Genomic DNA, 26,437 nt, shown 5'->3' with positions numbered 1-26,437 from the left:
CGACAGCAACGATATGAGGAATATTTGATGTGACCCGAGTTGTTTTCTTTCCATCTCTATTCTCTCTATTCTTCTTCCCTTTGAAAAACGGCAAATGATAGGATAGCTTGTATGGAGAATAGTTTCACTCGCTTCTTTTTTTATGTGACAATAAAGAAGTCGATGTTTTTCAAGTTGAAACTCTCCCGGTTTTAGCAAACAAAAGCCGGGAGATCGTCCTCTACTCTAGATGAGCAAAGCATTTAGAGTCTTTATCGAACGAGACGTCTAATGAATGAGTCTGATCAAGTTCCAAGGCCAACAAACTTTGTATGGATTTTCATCTTCTTTGATACTTAGCCACGTAAATACAGTACCACAGTAAAAAAAAAGGATTTATCTCAGTTGTCTTTTTTGTTGTTGTTGTCTACAACCCTGTAACAAAATGAGGCTTGAGAACTCTGGAACGCAAGATGCAATCTGATAGTTACACGAAGACAAACGCAAAAGTCATTCCGGCTGTCATCAACTCATTGCGTTCGTTCTCTCTCTCTCTCCACAAACAGAATGTTGCCCGCGGTCCTCATCAATTGCTGATGATGTGACACTTAACTGATCGCTGTGAGTCCCCTCACAGCTGCCTGTCCTCATAACAAATCTACTAAATGAAGCCAGCTGAAAACAACACATGGCTGTGAGCGCTCGCATGTACTCCATCATAATGTCACTCCTGCGTCTTCGTCGCATTTCATCTCATCTGCACTGAGGACTGTTACCCTTAATTTATGCTCCGTTGTACGATGGAAATGGCACGTCTGCACGCTCACAGCTTTGCGGATCGGGCTGTTTCCGAGGCGGGCTCACCGCCCTACGACAAAGTGTAAATCGACACAAAGTCAGTCTGGGGGAATTTTGCTATTGAGTCATACTTGATAGGGCACAATATTGATTGGAAATCTAATACTAGATTGTGATCAGGGGGCTTTTGAATTATTTCAGGACCTTGGTATTTGCACTCATGATGATCGATCTTTTCAAGTCGTCCTTAATGCAGAGATAAGAGAATAATAGCGTTTATTTCCCCGAAATGGCCCTGCCTCTTTGGTATTGTGACACTGCTACGGGGAATTAATTAATTAAAACCTCTGCCATTATCGCTCATGTTCATGTCTTTACAATTGCACACAATGGATTCACCGAGGCTTGTTGGAATTTGTATACCTACAGTAAGTGCTGAAAAGACTCCTGAGACATATAAATGACTAAAGTTTTACTCAATTTGATGACTTCCAGACTGCTCGTCTCGTAGATAAAACACCTCACATAAACGACTGATGTTCGGTTACTTTTTGAACGAGGATCATTAAGACATTTTTGTCATGTCCCGTACAGTCATTATCCCTCCTAAAGTTGAATAACCCAGTTTGGGGGGAGTTATCGTTAGAATTAATTTGATGAGCCATTATCTGCCAAAGGTTAGGGGTGGTTCATTTTTAATTGTACCATCAAAGCTGGTGTGAGTAATGAGAGGTGAACTCCACTCACCGCCACCGTTTTGCCGCAAATGACACATCTCATTAGTCCTTGCTGTTGACTTACTTAAGGAGTCTAATAGTTTAACCGCTTTCAGTCTGGGTCCCTATTGTGGGCATGCCATTATAGGTGAACATTTACAACAAAAAGCTAGCTTGTAGAACGGTTGTTTTTCTTCTATTTTTGAAGTAGAATATGAATCAAAATCTACTTTGTTGTCACATCACACGATTACAGTTGTAAAAGAGTGGGTGAAAGTTTTGTGTTTCGAGCTCTGAAACCATTGCAGCTACAGGAAGAATTAGAAGTGGGCGATAATAGAGAAGAAAGGAATAAGGAACAAAAAATAACAGGAAGGCACAGTCAAATCAATATACAAAGTCCAGAATACATAAGGTGCATGATTAAAAATTAGCAAAGTTGGCACTATGGAAGGCAGGCAGGGAATGCTCGTTGTGCAGATGGAAAACATATCCAGCATTTAAAAAGCATCATTTGCATTATTAAAGTGACATATATTTTTTTTATAAAACAAACAGTCCATCAGGAATAAAAACAACAAATGGCAGCAGGAATGAGATCACAGTTTCATGTGCATGGTATACAGTCGTATGGTTAAAAGAAAAACTTACAGTAGCAATACAGGCAGTAAGTATTGGGTATTGAATAGGCATAGGGAATAAGTGGTTAAAACAATTAAGTAGGAGAAAAAAGGCCCTGGCTTAACCCATTCAAACCAGGAAAGCCTCAGTGTCATTTTAGCCATAATTTATGCTTTGGCTATTGAAAAATAGCAGATATACAAGCTCATATTGTAGATCTGCTATTTTGGAATAGCACTTTGAATGAACTTTTTTGCAAATCTTTGAATGTATATATTTTAAAGCGAACATTTTTAATTCAAATCTTTGCTTCAGGCCAAGGGGTACCTGGGAAAAACATTGTTTGAGATGAGGGTCGGCGGCCAAATACAAATAATTTTGGGTGTTCTTGACATGAACACCCAAGTTTGAGAACCACTGATATAGCAACATATGTTTTTTTCAGAAAACTGTTAGGATTTAGAAGACATTTGTAGAACCGGCTTAACAGAAAACACCCCCAAAAATAAACCTCAAACACTAACTAGAACACAGTAGTGGTACAGCAGTTGCAGTTCCTCGCCCCAAAGTTGCCTACAAACAGTAGACTGTACCCCAACACAGCTCGGAACAGAGGCTGCGCTATGTAAACAGTTAGCACGCTCTGTGTCGGTGCGGGACCTGCTCAGGGCCGACAGAAGCAGGCCAGCGTCCTGTTATTGATGGTTAGAAATAGGACAGCCCTCCCAAAAAAAGAAAAAAACCTCTGCCACAGCGTCAGACGAACGGCAACAACAGGTTTTAGCGGCCCAGTTTCTGTCTTTTGAAAGGGGAAAAAAAAGAAAAAGGGAAAAACTCTAGGCTTCTCCGGGGCATTCCGATGGCGGCATTGCAAGTTACTTCCCCCCCTAACCCCCCCCCCCCCCCTCTCCGATGCCATGCAAGGCAGTGTCTCTGATGTCACCTAATTATAAATAACCTTCTTTTAAGAGTGCCTGTGGTATGTTAATGATATGGTAATTCCCCCCATAAATCTGTGCTTTACGAGGAGAGGGCCTCCTTTGTGGATAGCACCATCGCTGATTGAACTGCCAGTGTTAGGCAGTGTGTGTGTGTGTGTGTGTGTGTGTGTACGCAGTGTGTTTCCGTTGCAAATAGGAGACACGCTCGTGAGTGTCTGTCCTCTCTCTCTCCTCTTCCCCTCTCCCTCGTGTGTTTCCCTCTCCGCTCCGTGTCTCTCTTGATACGCGTAGATGCATGCACGTTCATATCCCTATATGATCATTTTGGATATGATTTATTCCAGTAGCCCAATCTACATGTTCCCATTCGTCATTCAAGCCAAGGCCTTTAAAAAACGTGCCATAATTTGCTGTAAAATGTTCCTATCAATCTTTCTTTTTTTTCTCCACATGTTCGTTTTTCTTTTCATTGGTGAATATCTCAATACGGAAATGAAGCTGTGGGGCGATCGTGTGTGTCGTCGTGTTATTATGTGTTTGTGTGCATGTGTATGCATGTGTGTGTGCGCGTGTGTGTGTGTGTGTGTGTGTGTGTGTGTGTGTGTGTTTGTCTGTTATTGTTGTGCCAGCCAGCCAGTGTTCATCATCCGTGGCTCAACCTCTCTCGGCGCCGATAAGCTGCATCAACGACCCGCCGCGTCTCCATATATAGCAGCCAAGCGGCCCGTAGCAGCGGGAGATTACAGCTGTCTCCGGTATTGGCACCGCCTTCTCCTGCATGCATAAGCCCGATTTGTTGTTACTCTCGCCGGAAATAGCCGCTCTACAAGCCCACAAAGCAATGTGGGCTTGTAGAGCGGCTATTTTTCGGGCAGCATAAATTAAGCGTTTGCATTTCCCTCTCGCCTCGCTGAAAGGCCATCGAAAACCGGGAGTCGGTCAAAGCGCCGGGGCAGAGGCAGTGTCTGCTGACAGGGCTTAGGCGGTAAAGAATACTCCGACTGCAGCTCAGAGCTTTACCCAGTTCAGATGAAATATTTAAGGACTAGCTAGGACAGGCTCGCTGGATTGTTGGGGTCGAATTCTATTACCTCACCTGGATGACGGGGGAAGGACAACAAATCGTGGATGCCACGGCCCACTTGGGGAAAATGGGATTTCATCTGCGTTCCTGACACTGAAAGTGACTCGCCATTCAAAAAGACACGTGATGAATCTATTCATGAAACCGTGGATGTGTTTCTTTATAATTTCGCAAGAGCTTCCTTCCACAAAATATCCACACCATATCGGATCATTTTGTGCAGGCATACTGCATGGGAGGGAAGTCCCATTATGTTGCCCGCAACAATGTCAGAATATATTCGGGTGATTTGTCGAGTAAGCGTCCGGAAACGTATCCGGAAAGCAGATATAATATATGTGTTTCTTGTTAAATATACTGCTACAAGCACTGCAACACAACATCATAAACTAAATGATGTGTAGCTTGTTCACACAGATACTGTACACTGGAGGGGTTTACACCAAGGGGCCAGCTTGAGATTTTTACATTGACTCCAATACGGAAGAGACAGTTCATATGAATGGCTGTTTTACCCATGCTGGTGTCAGAAAGAATTTATTTTAACGCAAGCGGATGGGTTTTTTAACAAACTTTAGACTAGATTTTCTTACCTTAATAAAAATTTTCATAAATTCTATATGCTTCCAGTCGCTAGTTTAAAGTCTCCTTTCAATCATCATGATATGCGTTTTGCTAAATTATGGTCCCATTTATTTTAAAATTGACGATAAAGTAGGCTATTCTCTAGGAGGGGCGGGATGATTTGATTGACGAGCTACACAACCAATAGCATTCATTCCCCGCCCCCACTCTTGATTGACAAGCTACCCAACCAATAGCATTCTTTGGGGATTGTTTTCCGGTTCCTGTTCCCGACGTGCTTTTTGGCTTGTATTAGAGATGGCGGATTTCAAATTCCTGAACAATCGGCTTCATTTTCGGTCTGTAGAAACCAGCGGTCTGGCTTTGTCCATCTCTTTTATACAGTCTATGGTTTACACGCATGCGCACGTGGGCGATGTATATGTGTGACGTGTCTGCAGCGCTGACGTGTCAAGCAGCTGACCCATTTGGCGGTTGATTTAAGCTCACCTCATGCATTGTTCTTCGTCTTGCTGTCGGTGTCACTGAAGGTTGCACAGTATGTGCTTGCTTGCTCCCACTACCAAGTACTCAAATGTTTTACTTATGTAAAAGTACCAATACTCTGTTGTAGAAATAGTCTGTTACAAGTGCAATTCCGGTATTCATGTATTTGAGTAAAAGTAGAAAAATTATCGGCATCAAAATATACTTAAAGTACCGAAAATAAATGTACTCATTATGCCGAATGTCCCATTTCACAAGTCTTCAAAATGTTAAAAAATCTTCAGAAAATAGCCGATCTATAATCTCAGTAAATAGGCCTAGGGATTAAGTGGTTAATGCATGTTTTGTAATAATATTAAATAGTAACTAAAGTTTTCAAATAATTGTAGTGGAGTAAATAGTACAATATTTGCCTCTGAGATTACTGAAAATGTAAAATACTCCTGTACTTAAGTACAGTACTCGAGTAAATGCACTTTGTTACTTTTCACCACTGCTACTGTCGTGTATTTGAGTCATTAACTGCGTGTTATCAGGCCCGTTGGTGGTAATAATATGGAGGAGAATAGAAGCAGAGAGCAGACGTCAGGGTTTCCAAGTTCCATGGTCATTTATTCAGCATCCAACAGCATCATAACAGCATAGCAGAGAGAGCCAGAGAGCCAGGAGCCGCAGCTCCCTGACCGCCTCACGTCGTGTGACAGTTCTAACTAACCACTTTACAGACACTCTCTTATACACTGTAGGTAGCTAACATTAGCATGTGGGGTGGGGGTCAATGATAGCCATATAAGGTATGTACTAAAGATAAAAGCAGCACAATGGCCATTTGGCTCAGCTGCAGCTGTTGCTGCGTTAGATTTAGCCCATTCACACATTCACCAGTCACACACACTCAAGATTACTCTTAGTATAGTATCATTTCTTAATATGCTTTGACTTGCACACTGTCCATATACCACACAACTTCCCCCCACGAAAGAATCAAACTTCTTTCGCAACCAGGTATATTGAATAAACAGTTTGCAAGAGAAAACATCAAAAAATAACCTTCTTTCCACTTACACCCCCCATGGCCAATGACTGGAAGTTTAACAAAAGGACATTCAGCAGATTCAACATAAACAACACATGGGACAGAACAACTTAGATACAGGAATAGGAATTACACAATAGCCATACAGTGGTTTACATCGAATTTCAAAATAAAAAGAAAATACATCAATACGGTGCTGAACTTACTCATTTCCTAATAAGTGCGCAGGTCTCTCTGTTGTTTTTAAACCCTGGGATACAATGTTACCTATATCTATACACTGAATGTGAGTTCACACTTTTCAGGTGCCGGATGCAACCCTGTGCTTTCCGGACTAGCATCAGCGCATCGATCATCATCAATCTCAGTCTTTCAGCGCATACAACGAAAATAAAAAAACTCCACATTAAACCCCAGCGACCAGAAAGTGAAACAAAGTCCTCACATCACACTTTTACGCACGGCAACGAAAATAACGCTCCGTGTTTTAAATCACTTTATCACTAAAATACAACCTCTTGTCCCGAATGTTCAGTGTTCCATCCTAAAATGCTCTTTTGTCGTCTCTACCTTAATGTCCACGCACGTCAACAGAATAGCTGAGCGCAGTTCAGATGGTATCTTCGTTCCAGCCAAAAAGATAGCCGCTCCTCACCCACTCATCCCCCCACGGAGAACTTCGACCAGCAAGTTCTTCGCTCCGCCGTCCACCCAGCCAGGCGCTCCGCAGAGAAGAGTAGTTAATCGAGTAGCCATCTGAGATCTGGTCACGAGCGGTAGGAGTCATCACAGCGTTGCCGTTGCGAGGTCCTTCACCATAGAAGAAATCCAGGTCGCCGACGTCCCCACGGCTCGCCCCGCGGTGGTCCCCCTCGCCGTAGGAAGACACCCACGGGGCCGATTCTCCTCACAGCCAGGCCCGCACCCGCGGTCACCCCAAAATACACAGGTTCTTTAATCGAAGCACACACCGAAAAGCATGCACAACGATGGAGCTGGCCCGCCAAATATGTCGTGTATTTGAGTCATTAACTGCGTGTTATCAGGCCCGTTGGTGGTAATAATATGGAGGAGAATAGAAGCAGAGAGCAGACGTCAGGGTTTCCAAGTTCCATGGTCATTTATTCAGCATCCAACAGCATCATAACAGCATAGCAGAGAGAGCCAGAGAGCCAGGAGCCGCAGCTCCCTGACCGCCTCACGTCGTGTGACAGTTCTAACTAACCACTTTACAGACACTCTCTTATACACTGTAGGTAGCTAACATTAGCATGTGGGGTGGGGGTCAATGATAGCCATATAAGGTATGTACTAAAGATAAAAGCAGCACAATGGCCATTTGGCTCAGCTGCAGCTGTTGCTGCGTTAGATTTAGCCCATTCACACATTCACCAGTCACACACACTCAAGATTACTCTTAGTATAGTATCATTTCTTAATATGCTTTGACTTGCACACTGTCCATATACCACACTACCACCCCAGCACCACCAGTAGGCTCTGCTTTCCCTAAGGGTTTTCCCCTGGGAGATTTTTATATACCATGACATCTCCCTGTTCTTAAGTGGTTGTCTTTAATGTGCTGAACAGAGAGTAATGTATAACAGAGACTGAACGCCAAAATAAAATATAATAATCACACTTACATTTACATTTTTATAAATGAAATGTTTTCAATCTACTCGTGAGCTATCTGACTGACTGGGATTGACACACCAACCTCGCTTTGGATAACAAATATTAATGTTCCTTTTCAACAGGGTTATTTCAGTGACAGCGTACACTAAAATATAAATAAACAGAATAAAAAGCGGAGACAATGACAATCCAGCTGTTTCAGAGCATCAAGGGAGTTAACCCATTCAAATCGGGAAAGCCTCTGTGTCATCGTAGATTTTAGCATTGGCTATTAGAAAATAGCAGATATACAAGCTCACTGCGAGCTTTATACATCTGCAATGTTTTGAAAATTTTTGAAAAATCTTGAAAGTGTTCTTTAAATCTCGACATTTTCGTTTAGAAGGCATTTGTAGAATCGGCCTCAGTTCTTAATGGGTTAAGAGGGGGTGGGGGGGGGGGGGGGTCTCCCGCGGAATGGGAAAATGGATGAGTTAATTATGGCGTTAACAGGGGAAAAGTGAGAAGCAACGGATGCCTTTACATCATCACGCTGTGACAGCGGCGGGGACATGCAGTCACATCCAGACGTTACCAACGCAGAGAGAGAAGACGGAGTGGCTCTGAATCCGACAGCTTCTCAGCTTCTCCTCCTCCTCTCCGTTTTACACTTCTTCCCTGTCAACACAAGATCAGGACCCCCCGCCCCCACAACCCCCCCGGCAGCAAATATTTGAGGAATTATCAGGGCTGTTCTGCAGGCGTGCGTCTATAACACTCTGAGCTCTTCCCCGTGTGAGAGATGATTATGGGAGCGGATACCGGCGTGGAGCGTTGTACGGCTTCATTGTCCGACACCTCCATTATCTGCCCCCCCCCCCCAACCCCCCACCCCCCACAGAGAGGCAGGATTACATATTACATTTACATTTCCAGATTATCCTCGGCGACGTACAAAATGATACATTGTCTGCCTTTGTCAGCGCCCCACTAAAGAATGATGGTGTTTTCATAGGTGCTGAATAATGGAGACGCATGCTGCTGTTAGTACCTTGTTGATGGTTTACATACAGGCCAGATATCTGTATTCTATGCACTGACAGCTGGATTTTGCCGGGGGGATGGGGGGGGGGTCCATGCCTGTGCTTATGATAACACCCCCCCCCACAAATCTGGTCATTTATATTTATCACTAGTGGGGATATGTTTTTATCCATGCATCTGGTCAGACTGAATTAAATGCATGCATTTCCTTTTTTCCCCCTTTTGACATCGTTTTTGTCATCATCTTTTACAAAATAGCAGAAATAGCACATTGTCTGGTAGATCGGCTTGTAGATTGAGTAATTGTCATACGAAGTGGTTAAGAAATATTTATTTTTTAAACAAATCAAACCCTGTCAATGCTCATTTTAAAATGAGCAAGTATAGGCTACCTCTCTATCAATCTCTCTCTCCCTCTCTGTCTCTCTATCCATCCATCTCTCTCTCTCTCTCTCTCTCTCTCCCTCCCTCTCTCTCTCTCTTTCTCTCTTCCAGACAAAGAAGGTCTCTGTTCCACAGCAGCCCAGCTAAACCTGACCCAACACACATAGAATTTCCAGCAACTAGAAAACAACACAATGTAACATATTAGATGGAAGCGCCGAGAGAGAAAAGAATCCACTCTAAGACAAAGTGCCGTAAATGGCTTTCCTTTGCTGAGGTATTTTCTCCTAACCCTCCCCAAACAAAGAAGGGAGCCAGGCAGCCTATAGCTGCTGCATCCTGGAGAGAGAGAGAGAGAGAGAGAGCTGTCAGTCATAAATCCTCCAGTGGTTTTGCGGAGGCAGGTGAGGGCTGCCTAGGTCAGCACATCTCCCTGACAGATCTTTTCTCCCCGCTGCTCGCGAGCGACTCTGCCATCAAAAGGCTTATTGATCGCAGCGATCAAAATGAATGTACAATATGATGGTAAGGTATCATCGCTGCCACAAATCGCCCCCCTGACAAACACGCAGAAACAGGAATGCAACAAGGACGAGCAGTGGGAAAACCGTTTCTGTCGGTTGACATCCAAATCAGCAGTCATTTTCCCTTTTTTTCCTTCCTTCGTTTTACTGAAACACTCTAAAGATGAAATATATTTAGTCAACTGAGCCCTAAGTCCCATTGCTTATGCTATTATTATTATTAGGGGTGCACGATTAATCAGCATCATATTGATATTGGCAATATCGGTTTTAGCCAACATTTTATTTTATAGTATTTACGTTTGAATGTGAAGCTGAAAAATCATTTTGTGATGATGAAAGGCTGGAGATGCAGTCTGTGTTTTCTGGAGAAGCTCTCCATAGGGTCAACAAGTTGGAACAATGTTAAGAAAAATACTACATTTACATTGTTTATAGCAGGGGTCTTCAACAGAGGGTCCTACAGGGGGTCCGCCAAATCTTTCTGTGATAGGATCTTTTTTTTTACATAAACCACTTGAACCCTAGCATCCCTATATGCTGAAGGGAACATTATCTGAAAATAGCAGATCTACAAGCTCACAACGCCTCACAGCGCTTGCATATCGGCTATTTTCTGCAAAGAGGTTTGGTGTAGAGGGAATAAAGAGCAGACCAAGTACAAGTTTTGAGGTTTTAAGTGGTGAACGGTCTGAAAATACTCATTAACATGAATCCAACTCAACGCTACACATTGATAGTGCTGTCAAACAACTATGAATCTATGAAATCTATGAAAAAGTTGAATCTGCAACACGATTTTATACAATATGTAGTGGGGGTACCTGCTTCATCTCTGTCTCAGCTAGGGGGTCCTTGGCCTGAAAAACGTTGAAGACCCCTGGTTTATACTAATATGTACATCAATAGGTGTAACAAGTCGGGTAATAAGAATGCACTGTTCATTAGAAGTCTGCATCTGTACTGAGAATCACAGTTACTGTGTAAGTTGGTGTAAGCTAAACCCTACTGGAAACTTGTACTGCAATATCATATCAGTATCGGTCGATTGAACCATATAAATAATCGATAATCAGCTAGCGGCCTACATTTTTCTATGTTGTGCATCCCTTATAATAATTATTATCTTTAATACATTTTAATTTTTTATCCCACGATTTTGTAACCCACCTTTCACCCAGTGCCAATGCCTAGCATGTAATCCTGGGCGCTACTCTCCCTCTGCCAGCCTAGGGAGAGCCCCGAACTGAGCTCATGCTTCCTTCAATGCATGAGGAGTGAGCAGGCTGCTTCTTATCACCTGACAGGGGGGAGCTTCCCCGGTTGGACGTAGCGTGTGGGAGGAACACGTTATTCCCATAGATATAGAAACCTAGATACCTCATTGGCCTCTGCAGTTCATTGGAGCGACCTGTATCTCGGGCACCATTTTGGAGAAGGCAAGCTTCCCGACTACTGGCCAATCACAGCGTGCCTTTTATATTTTCATACAACAACATTCTGCCAAGACCCGGAAAAGACGCGCTGTGATTGGCCAGTAGTCAGGAAGCTTACCTTCTCCAAAATGGCACCCGCGATACAGACGGAGGAGGCGTCTACCTTTATATGTCTATGGTTATTCCAATCAGTTCCTTTCCCCTCCATCAGGCACCTCGGCTGACCAGGGGGAGGCAGTGTAGAGACCAGGATTACTGCATGTTTTTTGTGAGAGTACCTACCTTAGGGGACACGGGGAGAACATGCAAACTCCACACAGAAAGGCCCTTTTGCCAACCCCACCTAGGGTATATTTTAAATGTATTATTATTGTTATTATTATTTACTAAAGTTGCCTTCCACATAAATGGAAATGCACAACATTTTGTAATGTTGTGCATCTAAGTATGGGGACAAATCTAGTTTGAAACTTAAACCAAACCAAGTTGTGAGGTTCATATGAATTTAGACTTTGCCGTATGTATTTGGTTTTAAAATATGTCCACATTTGAGCCTGTAACATAAAGAAAAAACATACTGTAATCTCTACAATGCACATTTTCTTTAATTAATCAGGACATAATGGTTTACAAGTTGAGATGAGCTTTGTAATTCTGCCAATTTTTTGAACTTCATACAAAATGCCATTATATATGCTTAAGACATCCTTTAGAGAGCAACCACGTTCAGAACAATGAACACAATTAAAAACAATTAAACTATAGGGCCAGGGTAAATTTGTTTATGCAATCTTGTTTAGTTTTTTTTCCGGATATGTCCTTTCCTAAATGGCTGTGAAGCAGCTATAATTATTCATCTAGCAATACTATTATTTTGAGGATCACAGGATCATTTATTTCCAGATGGCTGTTGTAGTGTTTGAATATACAGGTATATTGTCTTCATTTGTGTGTATGAACCAAAGCAAAGCCCCAAGTGTTCGTTTACCTCTGAGAGACTAAAAATGGACCCACACTGGGGATTTAGCTGTGTTGCAAACGGATGTCGAGACTGTGACAATGAGGAAAATGGAAATGAGCAAAAGACGGCAGAAGAGGGGAAGGAAGGGGGAAAGTGAGAGAATGGATCGGGGTGGTGTTACCTTTTCTTTGTCTCTCATGGATCCCTTTCCAAGAATTGACATCTTTGTTAGAGTGTCCTCCTGTAGCCTCTTTAACGAGTTCCCACGTGGCCCCAGAAGTTTGCCGACAAAGTTAAACTGCAACGCAGAAACAAGTAGAGGATCAATGACAATCTGCCCGTTTAGCGATGAAGAGGAAAACATTCCTTACAGTATGTCAATCACACTGCACTTCAACCAGTGTGCCTTTCATTGAAAGCGGGAAAAAAAGAATGAGCCTTTTCCCCCCGTCTGTAGTTTGTCACGGCATGCAGTGAGCTTCTTGTAGGAAACACTTTTCAAACATTTTCCCAGTGAAGCCTTTGCCACAACTTTCATACTTTCACTAATTACTATATTTCTGACTCTTTTCTAGGTTCTTCCTTGATGGCTTTTAAAAAATGCATTTAGAAGACATTTGTAGAATCCCCAGAAGCAAAGATTTGAGTTAAAAATGTTCGCTTTAAAAAAGATACTGTATCTAGGCCTATACTCAAAGATTTGCACAACTTTCATTAATTACTATATTTCTGACTCTTTTCCATGTTCTTCCTCGCTGGCTTGCTCTGAAGCAAACTACATTAATAATAGAGAAAAAAATACTCTCTCATATACACACACACACACACACACACACACACACATACATACACATACACACAGTATATACATGCTATATACAAAAAGGACAAGACATTAATATATCTGGAAGACAATATAGTTCACCCATTTAAGCTCTACACTTCGGCGTATGCCAAATAGCAAAAACACTACAAGCTTGCAAAAACGCTGCGTCGCATCACGTTGTGAGCTTGTAGATCTGCTATTTCTGCTATTTAACGCCACGTTTTGAACATTTCTGATTAACGCTTTTGAAAAAACGTTTGAAAACGTGCCTATAACAACACGCCCCAAAAAATAGCCACACCAGGTTGAAAGTGATTTCGAGTCAAAACGTAATCTTGAGCTGGTATCTTGATTGGCTCGGCGAGGTCTGTCCAATTCTTCGGCTAAAGTTGGGTTACCGCCGGTTAAACTCTGTTATGTAGACACTAGACAGAGGAGGTTTTTTTGTGGAGCAACACACCCTATCAATGTCATAGCAATACCAACACAGGCCAGGCACAGTTACCCCTGTCCCTGTAACATGCTCAGGGAGCACCGCAGTCTCCCTTTAACAGTGACTTATAAAGCTGTCTGCCTCCACTATCTAGGTCATCAATTAGCAAGCGGGAGGTATAAGACCAAAAAAGAAAGAAAAAAAAGGAGGGAAAAAAAAATACCCCATCACATTTCTGTTCCAACACACCTCACCTACTTCTCTGCTGTCCTTTGTTCAGAAAGCCGGTGCTCATTAGGAGCCTTTAGTGAAGAGTGTGTTCTAATGCGGTGAACTCTCCAGCACCGTTACATTGTGTTCTCTCCACTTTTGTGGTTACAGTCTTAGCCAAGAACAGGGGGAGACCTATGCCTGATTTATACTTGCAGGTGTCAAGCCCCCCCCCTCCTGAAATAGCAGATCTACAATCTCAAAATACTTTAGAAATCGTATTATTGAGAAAAATAGGCATCATCATCATGGATCTAGTGCCTCAAAATTATATGTAACCTTCTTGGCTTTAATGTTGATCTTGACCGTAGACATTTCCTATATAGGCCCATCATTAATGTGTTTATGTTTTATTCATAGGTGGTTCCCTCGGCAGCTTTATTTCGTGTTAAGACACATAGACATGGTGGTGTTACTTTTGCAGGATAATAGGCTGTTCTCAACCTTTTCTGGACCAGGGCCCACTTGAAAATCAATGTTCGCGGCCCACCCATATGACTACTTACTATGTTAACGCAGCACTATGTAACTTTTCCTCTTCTACCCCGGATTTGAACCTGGTTTTGTGCTTAAGTGCTGACATTTTTAGCATTGAACGAATAGAGCCGGCCTGCTTGCTCAGGTCAAAATCCGTGTCAGATCCTGTGTCTAGGTGAGACATGACCTTTGACACAATCTAAATGTCTCACGTGATTACCTTGTTTGACCTGGCAAAAACTCGGAAGTGTGTCTCAAAGAATATGATTGCTGGCAGAATCGCGGAAAGTTTAGAATCTTGACCATCAGGGTGTCACTTCATGCCACGGTGCGAGCTGGTACATCTGCTATTTTTTTTATGTTTGAAAAATCTAAAATAAAAAATAAAATAAAATCTTATCTTCTGGTGGTCCCTGGCACAATACATTTTCAGACAGGGTTCCGTAGTCAATTATATATCAATATATCAACCTTTGAGAAACTGCCATAGATACATCAGTGTATATCATCCTCACTGTATGTTTGATTGATTGAATATTTTATTAGGCAAAAAATTTAAACAGCACAATTACATTTATAATACTTTGTCTAAAAGGTCCGTCCAAAAAAGTCCTTGCGGTCTTGTTTCCATTGGAATATCATCAGATATTGTTGCTGTCAGGTGGAAACCTTGTGTCCCCAAAACCATAACTTTTTGTTCTTGGATCCAATGCGGTTCTTATTTTAGTTCTTGTTAATACTTTTTTCATTGCTTATGTTATATTTATAAACCCCACAGACAGACTTAACCACTTTCAATGTCATGATGTAGGCAAAAAAAAAAAGAAGACAATGTGATTCATTTAGAAAATGTGTCACGATGCGACAAATTGTGAGTGTGCAAATCGTCTATTTTCCCTACTTTTGCACGACACTCGTACAAATAAATAGGGCATTCATTTATGAAAAACATAAACAAATAAAAGGATTAAATATGGAGATGCAGCGATGATATCGTCTCTGTCGAGTGGAAGCCTCATATGTCCAAAAATTGGAGTTCTACAAGCTCAAAACGTGTCGCTTCGCGCCGTGTTTCAAGCTTGTAGATCCTCCTATTTTGATACTTTTGAGTGATATATATTATCAACACATTTTGGAGGGAACCCCCTGGTACCGCCCCAAGGACCACCGGGGGTCCCCGGACCCCACTTTGAGAACCATTGCTATAGGGTGCAAGTGGTTACATTAAAACCCATTAAGACCTGGAACGCATCTGTGTCACTTTAGATCTCTTTGGCTATTCAAAAATAGCAGATATACAAGCTCATAGCGCGGCACCGAGTGCCGCGCTATGAGCTTGCAGATCTGCTATTTTTGAAAAATCGTGAAAAAATATTTGTTATATTCTTTTTCAAAAAACTGTTAGGATTTAGATTTTTTTTAAGAATCGCCTCAGGTCAAAAATGTACCACTCCACTGCTAATGGATGTGATCACAGGTTGCTGTTGTTTGTGTGCCTCAGCTGAAGTGTTGCGGAGATGAAGGAAGGTGCTACCATGCGTCTCTCTCTCTCTATCTCTCCATCTCTCTCTCTCTCTCTCTCTCTCTCTCTCTCTCTGCGATCATGAAAGAAACGAGGAGGGACCAGAGAACACCAAAGGACGCAAATAAAAAACCGCAGCAAAATTTGAACGCCTCTTCTTCGTGTCACCGTCATCATCTCTCCCACGCTGGCAAGCCCAACAGAGGAGGAGGAGGAGGAGGAGGAGGAGGAGGTGGAGGAGGCAGGGCGGTGGCGTCTTGGGGATGATTAAAAAGTCAGTGGACACAAGTGTAGAGGAAGGAAATCTGTGATTAATCACGTTTAACCGGAGGGAGGGGGGGCGGGTCCGGGATGAGAGGCGGGGCCACACATCTAAGATCCTTTCATCATTCATCTGAATGCATTATATACACCGTATAGAGCGGTGTGTGTGTGTGTGTGTGTGTGTGTGTGTGAGTGGACAAAATGTCCCCACAAGTATAGTAGAATTTTGAGAAATAAGACATTGTGAGGACAAATTTCCTGGTCCTCACAAGAGAAATTGTTGTTTTATGGTTAAAAAAAAAGATTTTGGGGGAGTTAGGTTTACAATAGGTTTACGGTCAGGCATTTAGAGATTAGGTTAACATTGGGGGTTGTGCCTCATTTATACTTACACAGTATACACAAAAATAGCCAATCTGCAACGTGGTGTGGAGCTTATAGATCGGCTATTTTCAGCTTTAGGTTTAGAGTTAAAAATGGCCAAATAAGTAAATACATAAATGTTACCCATTAATAAAGAATCGTTAAAATGTCGGTGTCCTCACAAGTATAGTAATATGAACGTGCGTGTGTGTGTGTGCGCGTGTGTGTGTGTGTGTGTGTGTGCGTGTGTGCGTGTGTGCGTGTGTGTGTGTGTGTGTGTGTGTGTGTGTGTGTGTGTGTGTGTGTGTGTGTGTGTGTGTGTGTTGAGAAAAGAAGAGCCAGTGCTGCAGATTGTGCTGAGGACAGCAGGGCAGCAGCAGCAGCGACAGTGGAAGGATAAATGGCTCTTCCCCACCGCAGAGAAAAGCCACAGTCTGAACTGGAAGCTGACCAGAGGGACCCCTTCTCTCCTTTACGGAGGAAGGGGTGTACTGTACCCTGGCTTTGTGTACCCAGGGTACACAAAGGGGGGGGGGGGGGAACCACTGTTATAGAGAAACACTGTTAATGTATCCCTAAATAAAAAAAATACATTTGTACAAAATGTCATGTTCTGTCCTACTGACTAACGCTTTAGAGGAGTGTGTGTGACATGTACCACATGTATGGAGGTTTATTAAAGGTCAGCTTTACCGCGTAAAAGCTGTTAGTGGATGGATACACTATAGAGTCCACTAGAATGCATATGTAACTGACACGTTTCTGAATTCATTTAATGGCAAATGGTACATTTATATGGCGCCTTTATCCAAATCACAATGTGCATGACGTTCACCCATTAACGTGCACATTCACACACTGACAGCGGAGGAAACCACGCAAGGCTCCGACCTGCTCATCGAGAACAGTTATAGGGGTTCAGCGCCTTGCTCACTGACGCTTGTATTGGACACAAAGCCAGGGGGAGCCGCGGGGATCGAACCGGGAACCTCACGAACACGATTTCCCTAAGCAGCCGCTCTACCTCCAGAGCCACCGCCGCCCTATTTATACAACATTAACACTATATGCCGTCATTTACTCATCTAAAACAGAGAATCCAAACATCCCAAAAATAAAATAAAGGTTATTTGGGTCAGTTATTTGCATTAAAGTAGACAAATCCAATTCACCAATGTTCGGTATCAAAACTAATAAGTGAGGAATAATTCCCTTTGCCCCAGAAAAGCACACATCTGGAACATGCCGCTATATGGTGCCCTTGTCATCATGTCCCCATTCCTTTGTTCAAATTAACACCCAGTGTTCGTAGAGGCTGGATTTGAGCGCTCTGAACTCCATGCTAAAGAGCTGCAGTGGTGGAAGAGGTACTAATACCACAATATGAATGTAATCTGTTACATGTACAGTCCTGTATTCAAATATGACTTGAGCAAAAGTAAAACATTGGCATCAATACTAATCAGTACCAAAGTAAAAGTACTAAATTTTATCACACCGTTTTGAAAATAGCAGATCTACAGTTGTAAGCTTGTAGATCTGCTATTTTGGAATAGCCTAAGTAAGAAAATAGTGCTTTACGTGGTTAATGTACATTTTGTAATATAATAATTTAAGTAACTCTAAAGTTTTCAAATATTTATAGCGGAGTAAAAAGTACAATATTTGCCTCTGAGATGTAGTAGGATGTAGGAGTAGGATGCAAGAGGTAAAAGTACTGAATATTGGAAATACCTCAAAACTCGAGCGCAGCACCTGAGTACATGTACTTAGTTACTTTTCCACCACCGCTAAAGAGCCATTTGGAAAATGGGAGTGCCACTTCAATGGCAAAAGTCAAGAGGTGACTCTTGCGGTTCAGGAGAAAACCCATTGAAGTCAAAGCGATCACTCCTGCCATTGCTACCTGTCAGACAGAACAAATTGAATTTGTCTTCCTTCAGTGGGCTTGTTGGAACTCTAAACAGCGTATTAGCGGCTCCACTTATCAAAGCTGTCAAAGTAAATCTGTTTAGCTGTGAACCTATGAGACACAGATAGGCCTCCAGATGACATTTCATGCTCAGCGCTCGGCACCAAAACATTTAACACTGGGGACAGACTAGCAAGTTTACTTTTGAAGCATATTACACTTTGGGAGGAGAGCACAGAGCAGTGTCACCCTGTGTAAAGGTTCATATCCTACTACTGACTACAGGTTATTGCAAGAGTTTCCAAACTTTTCAGGCCGCAACCCCCCAAAATAATCACATTTGGACTGGGGACCCCCCACCCTGACAAGCACTTGGTAGGCATTGTAGGCATTACATTTAGTTTTACTCGGTTCCACAGATACGTATTGTAGCCAAACTACAAGCTCACAACGCCTCGCAGTGCAAGGCGTTGTGAGCCAACAACAATGTTTGCCTCTTTCTTACATAATATTTGACAATTTGGCCAATTTGGTATTAAAAAGGTCCTAAAAGTAATTAAATTGTAACTTTAAGAATGTGCATATACCCTGTTTGTTACTGTTGAGTGAGAAAACAATGTTGCACATTAAGCTAATCATCTGGGGAGCCCCCAAAATAATTTGGGGACCCCCCTATGGGTCCCGACCCCCAGTTTGGGGACCACTGGGTTATTGGTTCCCAAACTATTCAGCTGAGACCCAAAAGAATAGATTCATTTGGTGTCCCCCCGGGACTCAACATATTTTACATCATCATGTAAACATCATTTTATAGTGAAAAGTAGTGAAAGTAGTCCATCTAGAAGCTCACAACGCCACGCGATGCAACGCATTATTCTGGATAGGGTGGCGGGGACATCCTTCCGCACTGAGGTCACCCACGGTGGCACTTTAGCTTGGAGTGATTGGTCATCCACATCTCATATCACCCGAAGAGTTATCGGATATCAGCCCAAGGGGATTCTCTGATATTTTATCACTCCCCTCGCCCAGAGTGAATCAAGTTTCAGTATGTGATAATGGCTTACCTCAAACAATTCCACTCAAACTGAAATCCCACCATATTTATACACAGTACGTACATAGAATTTAGAATAGAAAACTAGGTCCATTTTATTCCTGCAAGGCGGTTATATTTCCGCTTTGGTTCCCGTAAAGTATGGTTTGAGCACGACCCTTTCATTTCCCCTGCCCTCACAAACCCATTGGTCTCGGCATCCTGCAGGGCTGCATGTTTCTTTTCCCCTTGGGGGGCTGAGGTGAAAACTTGAGTGATGTCCGCCATCTGAAAAAAGCCTTCTCACTTTTACACACGACTCCCCCCCACCCCCACCCCCACGCTCCCAGTGGGCTATCCCTGTCAGGCAGCTGAGCGTGCCGCGCGGCTCCATTAAACGCCACCGACATCTGAACGGGCTGAAGTGCTCTCATCACGCGGCCAACAACGTTATCACTCAAAGCAGCACGCCGCTTATGTCCATTTTGACAAAGAGGTTGTCATGAGGCTCGCCTCTCTGTCCAGAAAGAGAGGAATTTATGACTTAAGCGAGCGGACTATGTCAGCCAACAACCATTGTATTGTTGCCCCCATGTTTCTTCAATATACTGACCATGTCTAACAAAAATCAACTTTTCGGTATTACCCGTATTGCCTCTTAACATTATCGGCCTTCCCAAACCCACACTTTCTGATATGAACAATACTCATCACACGTTAAGCAAATTACACTGATCAATCGTCTCAACATCCGGACAAAGACAGAGAACTTTGAAAATGGCAAAAAGCAGTGGTGTAAAGTAACTAAGTGCATTTGCTCAAGCAATGTACAATTTTGGCGTATTTTTGGGCGGTGTAGCCGCCCCTATAAGTGGGGTTGGGACACCTCATTAGCACACATTTGCTGTACTGTGATTGGCTCATTAGTGCACCCCTAGCTGTACTGTGATTGGCTGACTATTGGTTGACTCTATTCAGCACTGTGATTGGCTAGCGAGACACATGATGACATTAATAACCTATAAATATACCTATAACCTATAACTTAAAAAAACATTTAAAAAAAAAAAGTGAGCTTCCATCACTATGATGACCACTGTGATGACCACACCGCCCACTTCACACTGGGTGTGATTTTTGGGCGGTGAAACCGCCCCTATATGTGAGGTTTGGATATTTGCACACCAAATCCTGCACTGTGATTGGCCACCAGTGTACCCCCCTAACCCTGCACCGTGATTGGCCAATCACAGTCTATTCAAGACTGTGATTGGCTAGGGAAACATGACACATGTGCATAGCCCTATAAATAGGACTATGCACAATACTGAATCACTATTGTGATTAGCTAGCAAGACACCGCCACGTCACACTGGGTGTGATTTTTACTTTACTTGAGTATTTCCAGTTTTCAGTACTTTTACTTCTACTCCACTACATCTCAGAGGCAAATATAGTACTTTTACACCACTACAATTATTTGACAACTTTAGTTACTAGCTACTTTTCAGATATAAATTATGATATTATGAAAAATACATTAACCACGTTAGCCCTATTTTATACATAGGCTATTTGAAAATAGCCGATCGTGAGCTTGTAGATCTGCTATTTTCAAACATGTTAGTACTTTTACTTTTGGTATTTTTAGGTAGATTTTGAAGCCAATACTTTTGTACTTTTACTCAAGTAACATTTTGAACACAGGCCTTTTACTTGTAACAGAGTATTTGTACGTTACAGTATTTATTGATACTTTTACTTAAGTAAAACATGCAAGTACCTTTTCCACCACTGGCAAAAAGTTTGTTTTAGTAGGAGTTTTGTCCATTGTGCCATCGCTGCACTAAACAAACTCCCTCGCTGATATGTTGCTTTGTGTGTCCTGGGGACTTCATGTATTGTGCTTGACGTTTTGTGCAGTGGTGGAAAAACTACTCGATTTTGTAACTTAAGTAATCAATCAATACTGCAATGTACTGTAGAAACACTCTGTTACAAGTAAAAGTCCAGTAATCAAAATTTACTTGAGTGAAAGTACCAAAGTGTTGGCATCAAAATATACTTAAAAGTTCCAATAGTAAAAGTACTCATTGTGCAGAATGTCCCGTTTCACAAGGTATCATATGTATAAAATGTATTCAAATCTTTTGAAAATGGCAGATCTACAAGCTCATGCGATACGTTTTGAGCTTGTACTGTACAGTAGATCAGCTATTTTCAAACAGCCATACAATAGTTTAAATAGGGCTGAAGTGGTTAACGTATGTTTTGTAATAATAATTCAAATCAAAGTAGTTACTAAAGCTTTCTAATAATTGTAGTGGAGTAAAAGTACAATATTTGCCTCTGAGATGTAGTGGAGTAGAAGTATAAAGTATTGAAAAAACAAACAATAAAATAAAAAAGGTACAGTAAAAATACCTCATAATTTTACTTAAGTACAGTACTTGAGTAAATGTTCCACCACTGGTTTGGCACTAGTATACAGTATGTGTTTTCTGTGGAACATGCTGTGAGGCTGAATATCCCTAGCCTGGGATCCAGCCTGCTTCGCTACGTTCGGCGGACTTTTTTTTCTCTCTTCGCTTCTCAGTCTGGAAAGCCTCCTATCTCCAAGGGAGGCGGGACATGCCAATAGCTTCGAATCGAACCTGGGGCTTCTGATTGGTCTGTGGTGCGGGGCGGGACCAAAAAAACAGTGTGATCGTTGTGATTCGTCATTCGTTTGAACAACATCCAATCAGCAACGACGTTGCCCAACGTAACATATGTAGTTCCAGTGTAGTTCTGCAAAACCTCCCAATGGGAGGCTTTCCAGACTGAGAAGCGAAGAGAGAAAAAAAAGTCCGCCGAACGTAGCGAAGCAGGCTGGATCCCAGGCTAGAATATCCCTGTGAGACAATAAAGACTATTATTATTATTGAGTTATTATTCTGTGGATTAATTTATTAATGAGTGCAAACCATTATAAACAAATGAAGGGTCATAATTAAGTTCAATGAACATCATAGTTCATTTGTATAAAAAAGATATGTATGTCCTGTACAGTATTGTGTAAAACGTTAAATCCACTCAAGTATTAAAAAAACATTGCTCATTCAAACTAATTAATTTCATTTTGTTATGCATCTTACATTCATGCATAATTATTGTTATACATGGGAAATGACTGTACCATGATATATTCCAACATGGATGGATGCGTCATTGACCAAGGTCAGGGTAATTGGTGGGGTAAAAAGAGCAGCCAATTACAGCTGTGGCATTTCAAAAGCTTAAATCACTGATTCAGCGTGGAATTATAATTCTGAATGTAAATTCTACCTCATCTGTGCCAGTGGACAGAGGCCGGTTCAATTTATTAATTTAACCACTTAAACCCTATATTCTTCGTTGACCGGGGACCCCCAGGGCTCTATCCTAGGCCCACCTCCTTTTTTCCCTGTACACCAAATCTCTTCAGCAAAGATAGCCGATCTAGTTTGTAGATCAGCTATTTTCGCCCAATGTTTACCAGTGGTGTTTTTTTTTTCTTTTTACTTAAGTCAAAGTATCAATACTGCAATGTAGAAAATGTAGCCAATTATTTTTTACAAAACTATTGGCATCAAAATATACTTAAAATACCAACAGTAAAAGTACTCATTATGCAGCAGAATGTCCTGTTTCACAAGGTATCATATGTATAAAATGTATTAAAATCATTTGAAAATAGTAGATCTACAAGCTCACAACACGTTGTGAGCTTGTAGATCAGCTATTTTCAAACAGCCAAAGTTTAAATAGGGCTGAAGTGGTTAATGTTTGTTTTGTAATAATAATCCAAATCAAATATTGTAGTGGAGTAAAAAGTACAATATTTGCCTCTGAGATGTAGTGGAGAAGAAGAAAAAGTATTGAAAATTGGAAATACTCAAGTAAAGTAAAACTACCTCAAAATTGTACTTAAGTACAGTACTTGAGTAAATGTAATTAGTTACTTTCCACCCATGATGTTTGCACCCCCCACGAATAGGGACACTGGGGTTTTAGTGGTCAAAAGGGAAAAGTCAATACACATAATGGTAAATGGACTGCATTTATATAGCGCTTTTCTCCAAAGCGCTTTAATGTACTTCACATTCACCCATACATTCACACACTGATGGTGGAGGAAACCATACAAGGCACCAACCTGCTCATCGGGAGCAATTAGGGGTTCCGTGTCTTGCTCAAGGACACTTCGACACCAACTCTGGGGGAGCCCGGGTTCGAACTGGGAACCTTCCGTTTCCCAAGCTGCCCCGCTCCACCTCCTGAGCCACTGACGCCCCATAATTTATAGATAGATAATTTATTATTTATAGCATCATCTCAATAACTTTCTGTCTCCCATGCTTCTGAGCGTTATCTACTTTTAGGATACTATCCTACCATATTACTTACTTTAGGAAACTGCTTGACTGGTATTAAGATTTTCTGTCCCAGTTTCATGTTCTTATTGATGACGACGTCGATGAACTTCTCGTCTTCCTTCCCCTCATCTTTCTGGAGTTTCTCGATTTCTACAGAAACGGGAGGAAGAAAGGATCAGAACACAGAAGCGTACAAAAGGGTCAGTGTCTGGATGAAGTGGCGGATGAAAGATTCTTTCTGATAACTTGGGATGAAACGTGATGTTCTTTCTGAGGAAGAGAGAAAGAAACTGCAGCCTACTACAAGTTTGCAAAATTCCCCCACGTCTCTCAAGCCAGAGAGCGCTGGCACCATATTCTGTAACTTGTGTCTCGCAAAAATCTATCATCTGTATGTCAAAGATATATTTTTAAATATCTTTTGGATTTGGGGAATTTTGGTATGATTCACCTGTACAGGAGTTACCACACTGATAAGCAATGAGGGCAGTGCGTTCCATTTCAACATCAGTGTTTTTTTTATCGACAATCACAGCACAATACACCCACCTTGGTCAACAACCTGATTCAAACTAACTGTCTGCTTTTTATAGGCCCCTGCTGCAGGAAATTACCTGGATGATACCATTCACTGGGGGGGTAATTCCTAAACACATAGATCTACACCACATAGATATATACATACTGTAGATTAAATGCATTTGCTCATAAAACCATCACCATAATAAGTACTAAGTCCAAAACTACCGTACAAAATTACCCCCCCCCCCCCCCATAATACTACTAAATATAACCCCACAAGTCAATTCACATTCCTGAACACCCCTTCCATGTTGTACTGCTCCGGTCTCCTAAGGAAACTCTTTTGCCTGAACACCGTAGCAGACATGAAAGGTGAAGTGTGCAAACATGTTCTTCTTTACTCTTAATTACCTGTGCAGCCAACAATACAAAACATGAAAATGACAAACTTTGTTCAGTAATATCAATTAATCGATAACCACTGTACAATTATTCCAATGTGCAACTATACTGTGCAAATACATGCTGTATGCCCATTCCTACTGTCCATACAAACAACCAAGTAACGGAACCCTTGGTCAGGCTAGATCAAGGCCTGACATAGCACTTTTTATTTTTACTATTTCAGCGACAGTAAAGGCGAAACTGAAGTGTGTGTGTGGGGGGACGACGACGGGGGACGACATCTGCTTTATTTTCTTCAAATGCTTCCAGCAGACTGTTTGGTGGAAGCATTTGAAAATTGTGAGAGACAACAGTCTAGAGTTTGACTGATTGATTGACATTTGTATTGACAAAAATGCATTTGAACATTATGATTTGTGCATATCTGTAAAAAGGATGCCATAGTGTGGGTGGGTTGGTTGGAGTTGCAGAGACATACAGGAAAATAAAATCAATAATAAAAAACATTCATACAATTTCCAGTGTAGCTACTTGACAACTAAAATAGCAAAAACTGCATGGGTACTGTATAAGCAGAGAGAGGACTACCCATGCACACAAAATCTCAATAAGAAGTTTTTTGCTTTTCATTCTGGGGAAATTGCCGCAGTCATGCAGGCACCATTCACCTGGCTAGATGAGGCTCCATCACCATAATAATTTTGCAATTTCTGTGGCGATTCAGAGTTGACTTGTATTGACGTGTCGGGGTGCTCGAGTTCCCTTTCATGTGCTTTATGGAGAAAACGATAGCGAGAGAGAGAGGACGACACCGGGCTGCCGTACCTCCAGGCTACCGAAAATATTGGCCGTCACGGTCTTTCTCTTTGATGTATTTGGAGATGTAACCTTGAAGGTTTAATGAGTTGGATAACATCTGTGTTCCAGTGCCAGTTAAGTGGTTTTGCGGAGAGGTTGGCTGGCTAGAAACGAGTGGGAGAGCAAGACAAAAGACTCGAGGCTACAACCTGCCAGGGTAAACAACCAACAGAAAGGTGAAGAGGAGGGTAAATACACACTGAAATGGAGTCTTGACTAAAACAATACGGAAGAAAAACAAACAATAAAAATAAATAAATACAAATAAAACGAGGACGGATCTTTTGGAGCTATCACAATGCTTAATGACTGCTGGTCAGTTTGGCTGCTCGGCGATTACAATCTGTCACAGTACTTTGCAGGCAAGAGGAGGGTCACCCAAAGTATTAGTAAAGCTAATACCACTCAAAAACAATGCAGCGTACCATATTGTCGCTTTCGGGCAGAAAACTTCTCCATATCTCCATATTTCATCTTTTTATTGACCTTTATTTTCATAAATTAATGCTGTATAATACTTTGTTGTACAACAGTGTGTCACGCAAAAGTAGCGAAACTAGCAGATAATACAACATCTTTTTTTTGTGACCTTTTTCATCCCGCAGGGGAGCTTCATTTTTCAAACTTCACCCAGCTGAGCGCTGCCCACAGAGGAGCGCTTGAGCAGTTGGGGGTTAAGTGTCTTGCTCAGGGACACTTCAACACATTTCTGAGGCCTGGAACCTGCATGGGACCTCCGGGAACTCCGGCTTCCCAGGTGGGCTCTCTAACCGTGGAGCTATGGCCGACCCCCCAATGTGATGTGTTGTGAACTTGTAGATCTGCTATTTCTGGCGTTTTCCGGGCGCCAGGTTGAGAGTGGTTGGTTAAGTCTGTGGGCTTTATACATATTTAAAGACAAAAAGAACGCACACCCTACGTCTTCGGTGCCGAGCCAAAC

The 26,437-nt window shown here is 42.0% G+C and overlaps 1 protein-coding gene across 1 annotated transcript in view; it reads right to left on the bottom strand.

Annotated features, from left to right (window-relative positions):
* The window catches only part of khdrbs3 (KH domain containing, RNA binding, signal transduction associated 3), a 154,351-nt gene that overhangs the window by 46,662 nt on the left and 81,252 nt on the right, over nucleotides 1-26,437 (bottom strand). Inside the window, exons 2-3 of the mRNA XM_080442084.1 lie at nucleotides 23,744-23,862; nucleotides 12,394-12,510 (exon numbers count right to left, since the gene is read on the bottom strand). Of these exons, the coding sequence (XP_080298210.1) occupies nucleotides 12,394-12,510; nucleotides 23,744-23,862 (236 nt within the window). The remainder of the gene's footprint in view (nucleotides 1-12,393; nucleotides 12,511-23,743; nucleotides 23,863-26,437) is intronic.

This window comes from Gymnoscopelus braueri (assembly GCF_963280865.1).
Source record: "Gymnoscopelus braueri genome assembly, chromosome: 11".
NCBI lineage: Eukaryota > Metazoa > Chordata > Actinopteri > Myctophiformes > Myctophidae > Gymnoscopelus > Gymnoscopelus braueri.
This window is presented reverse-complemented; position numbering and strand designations above follow the sequence as displayed.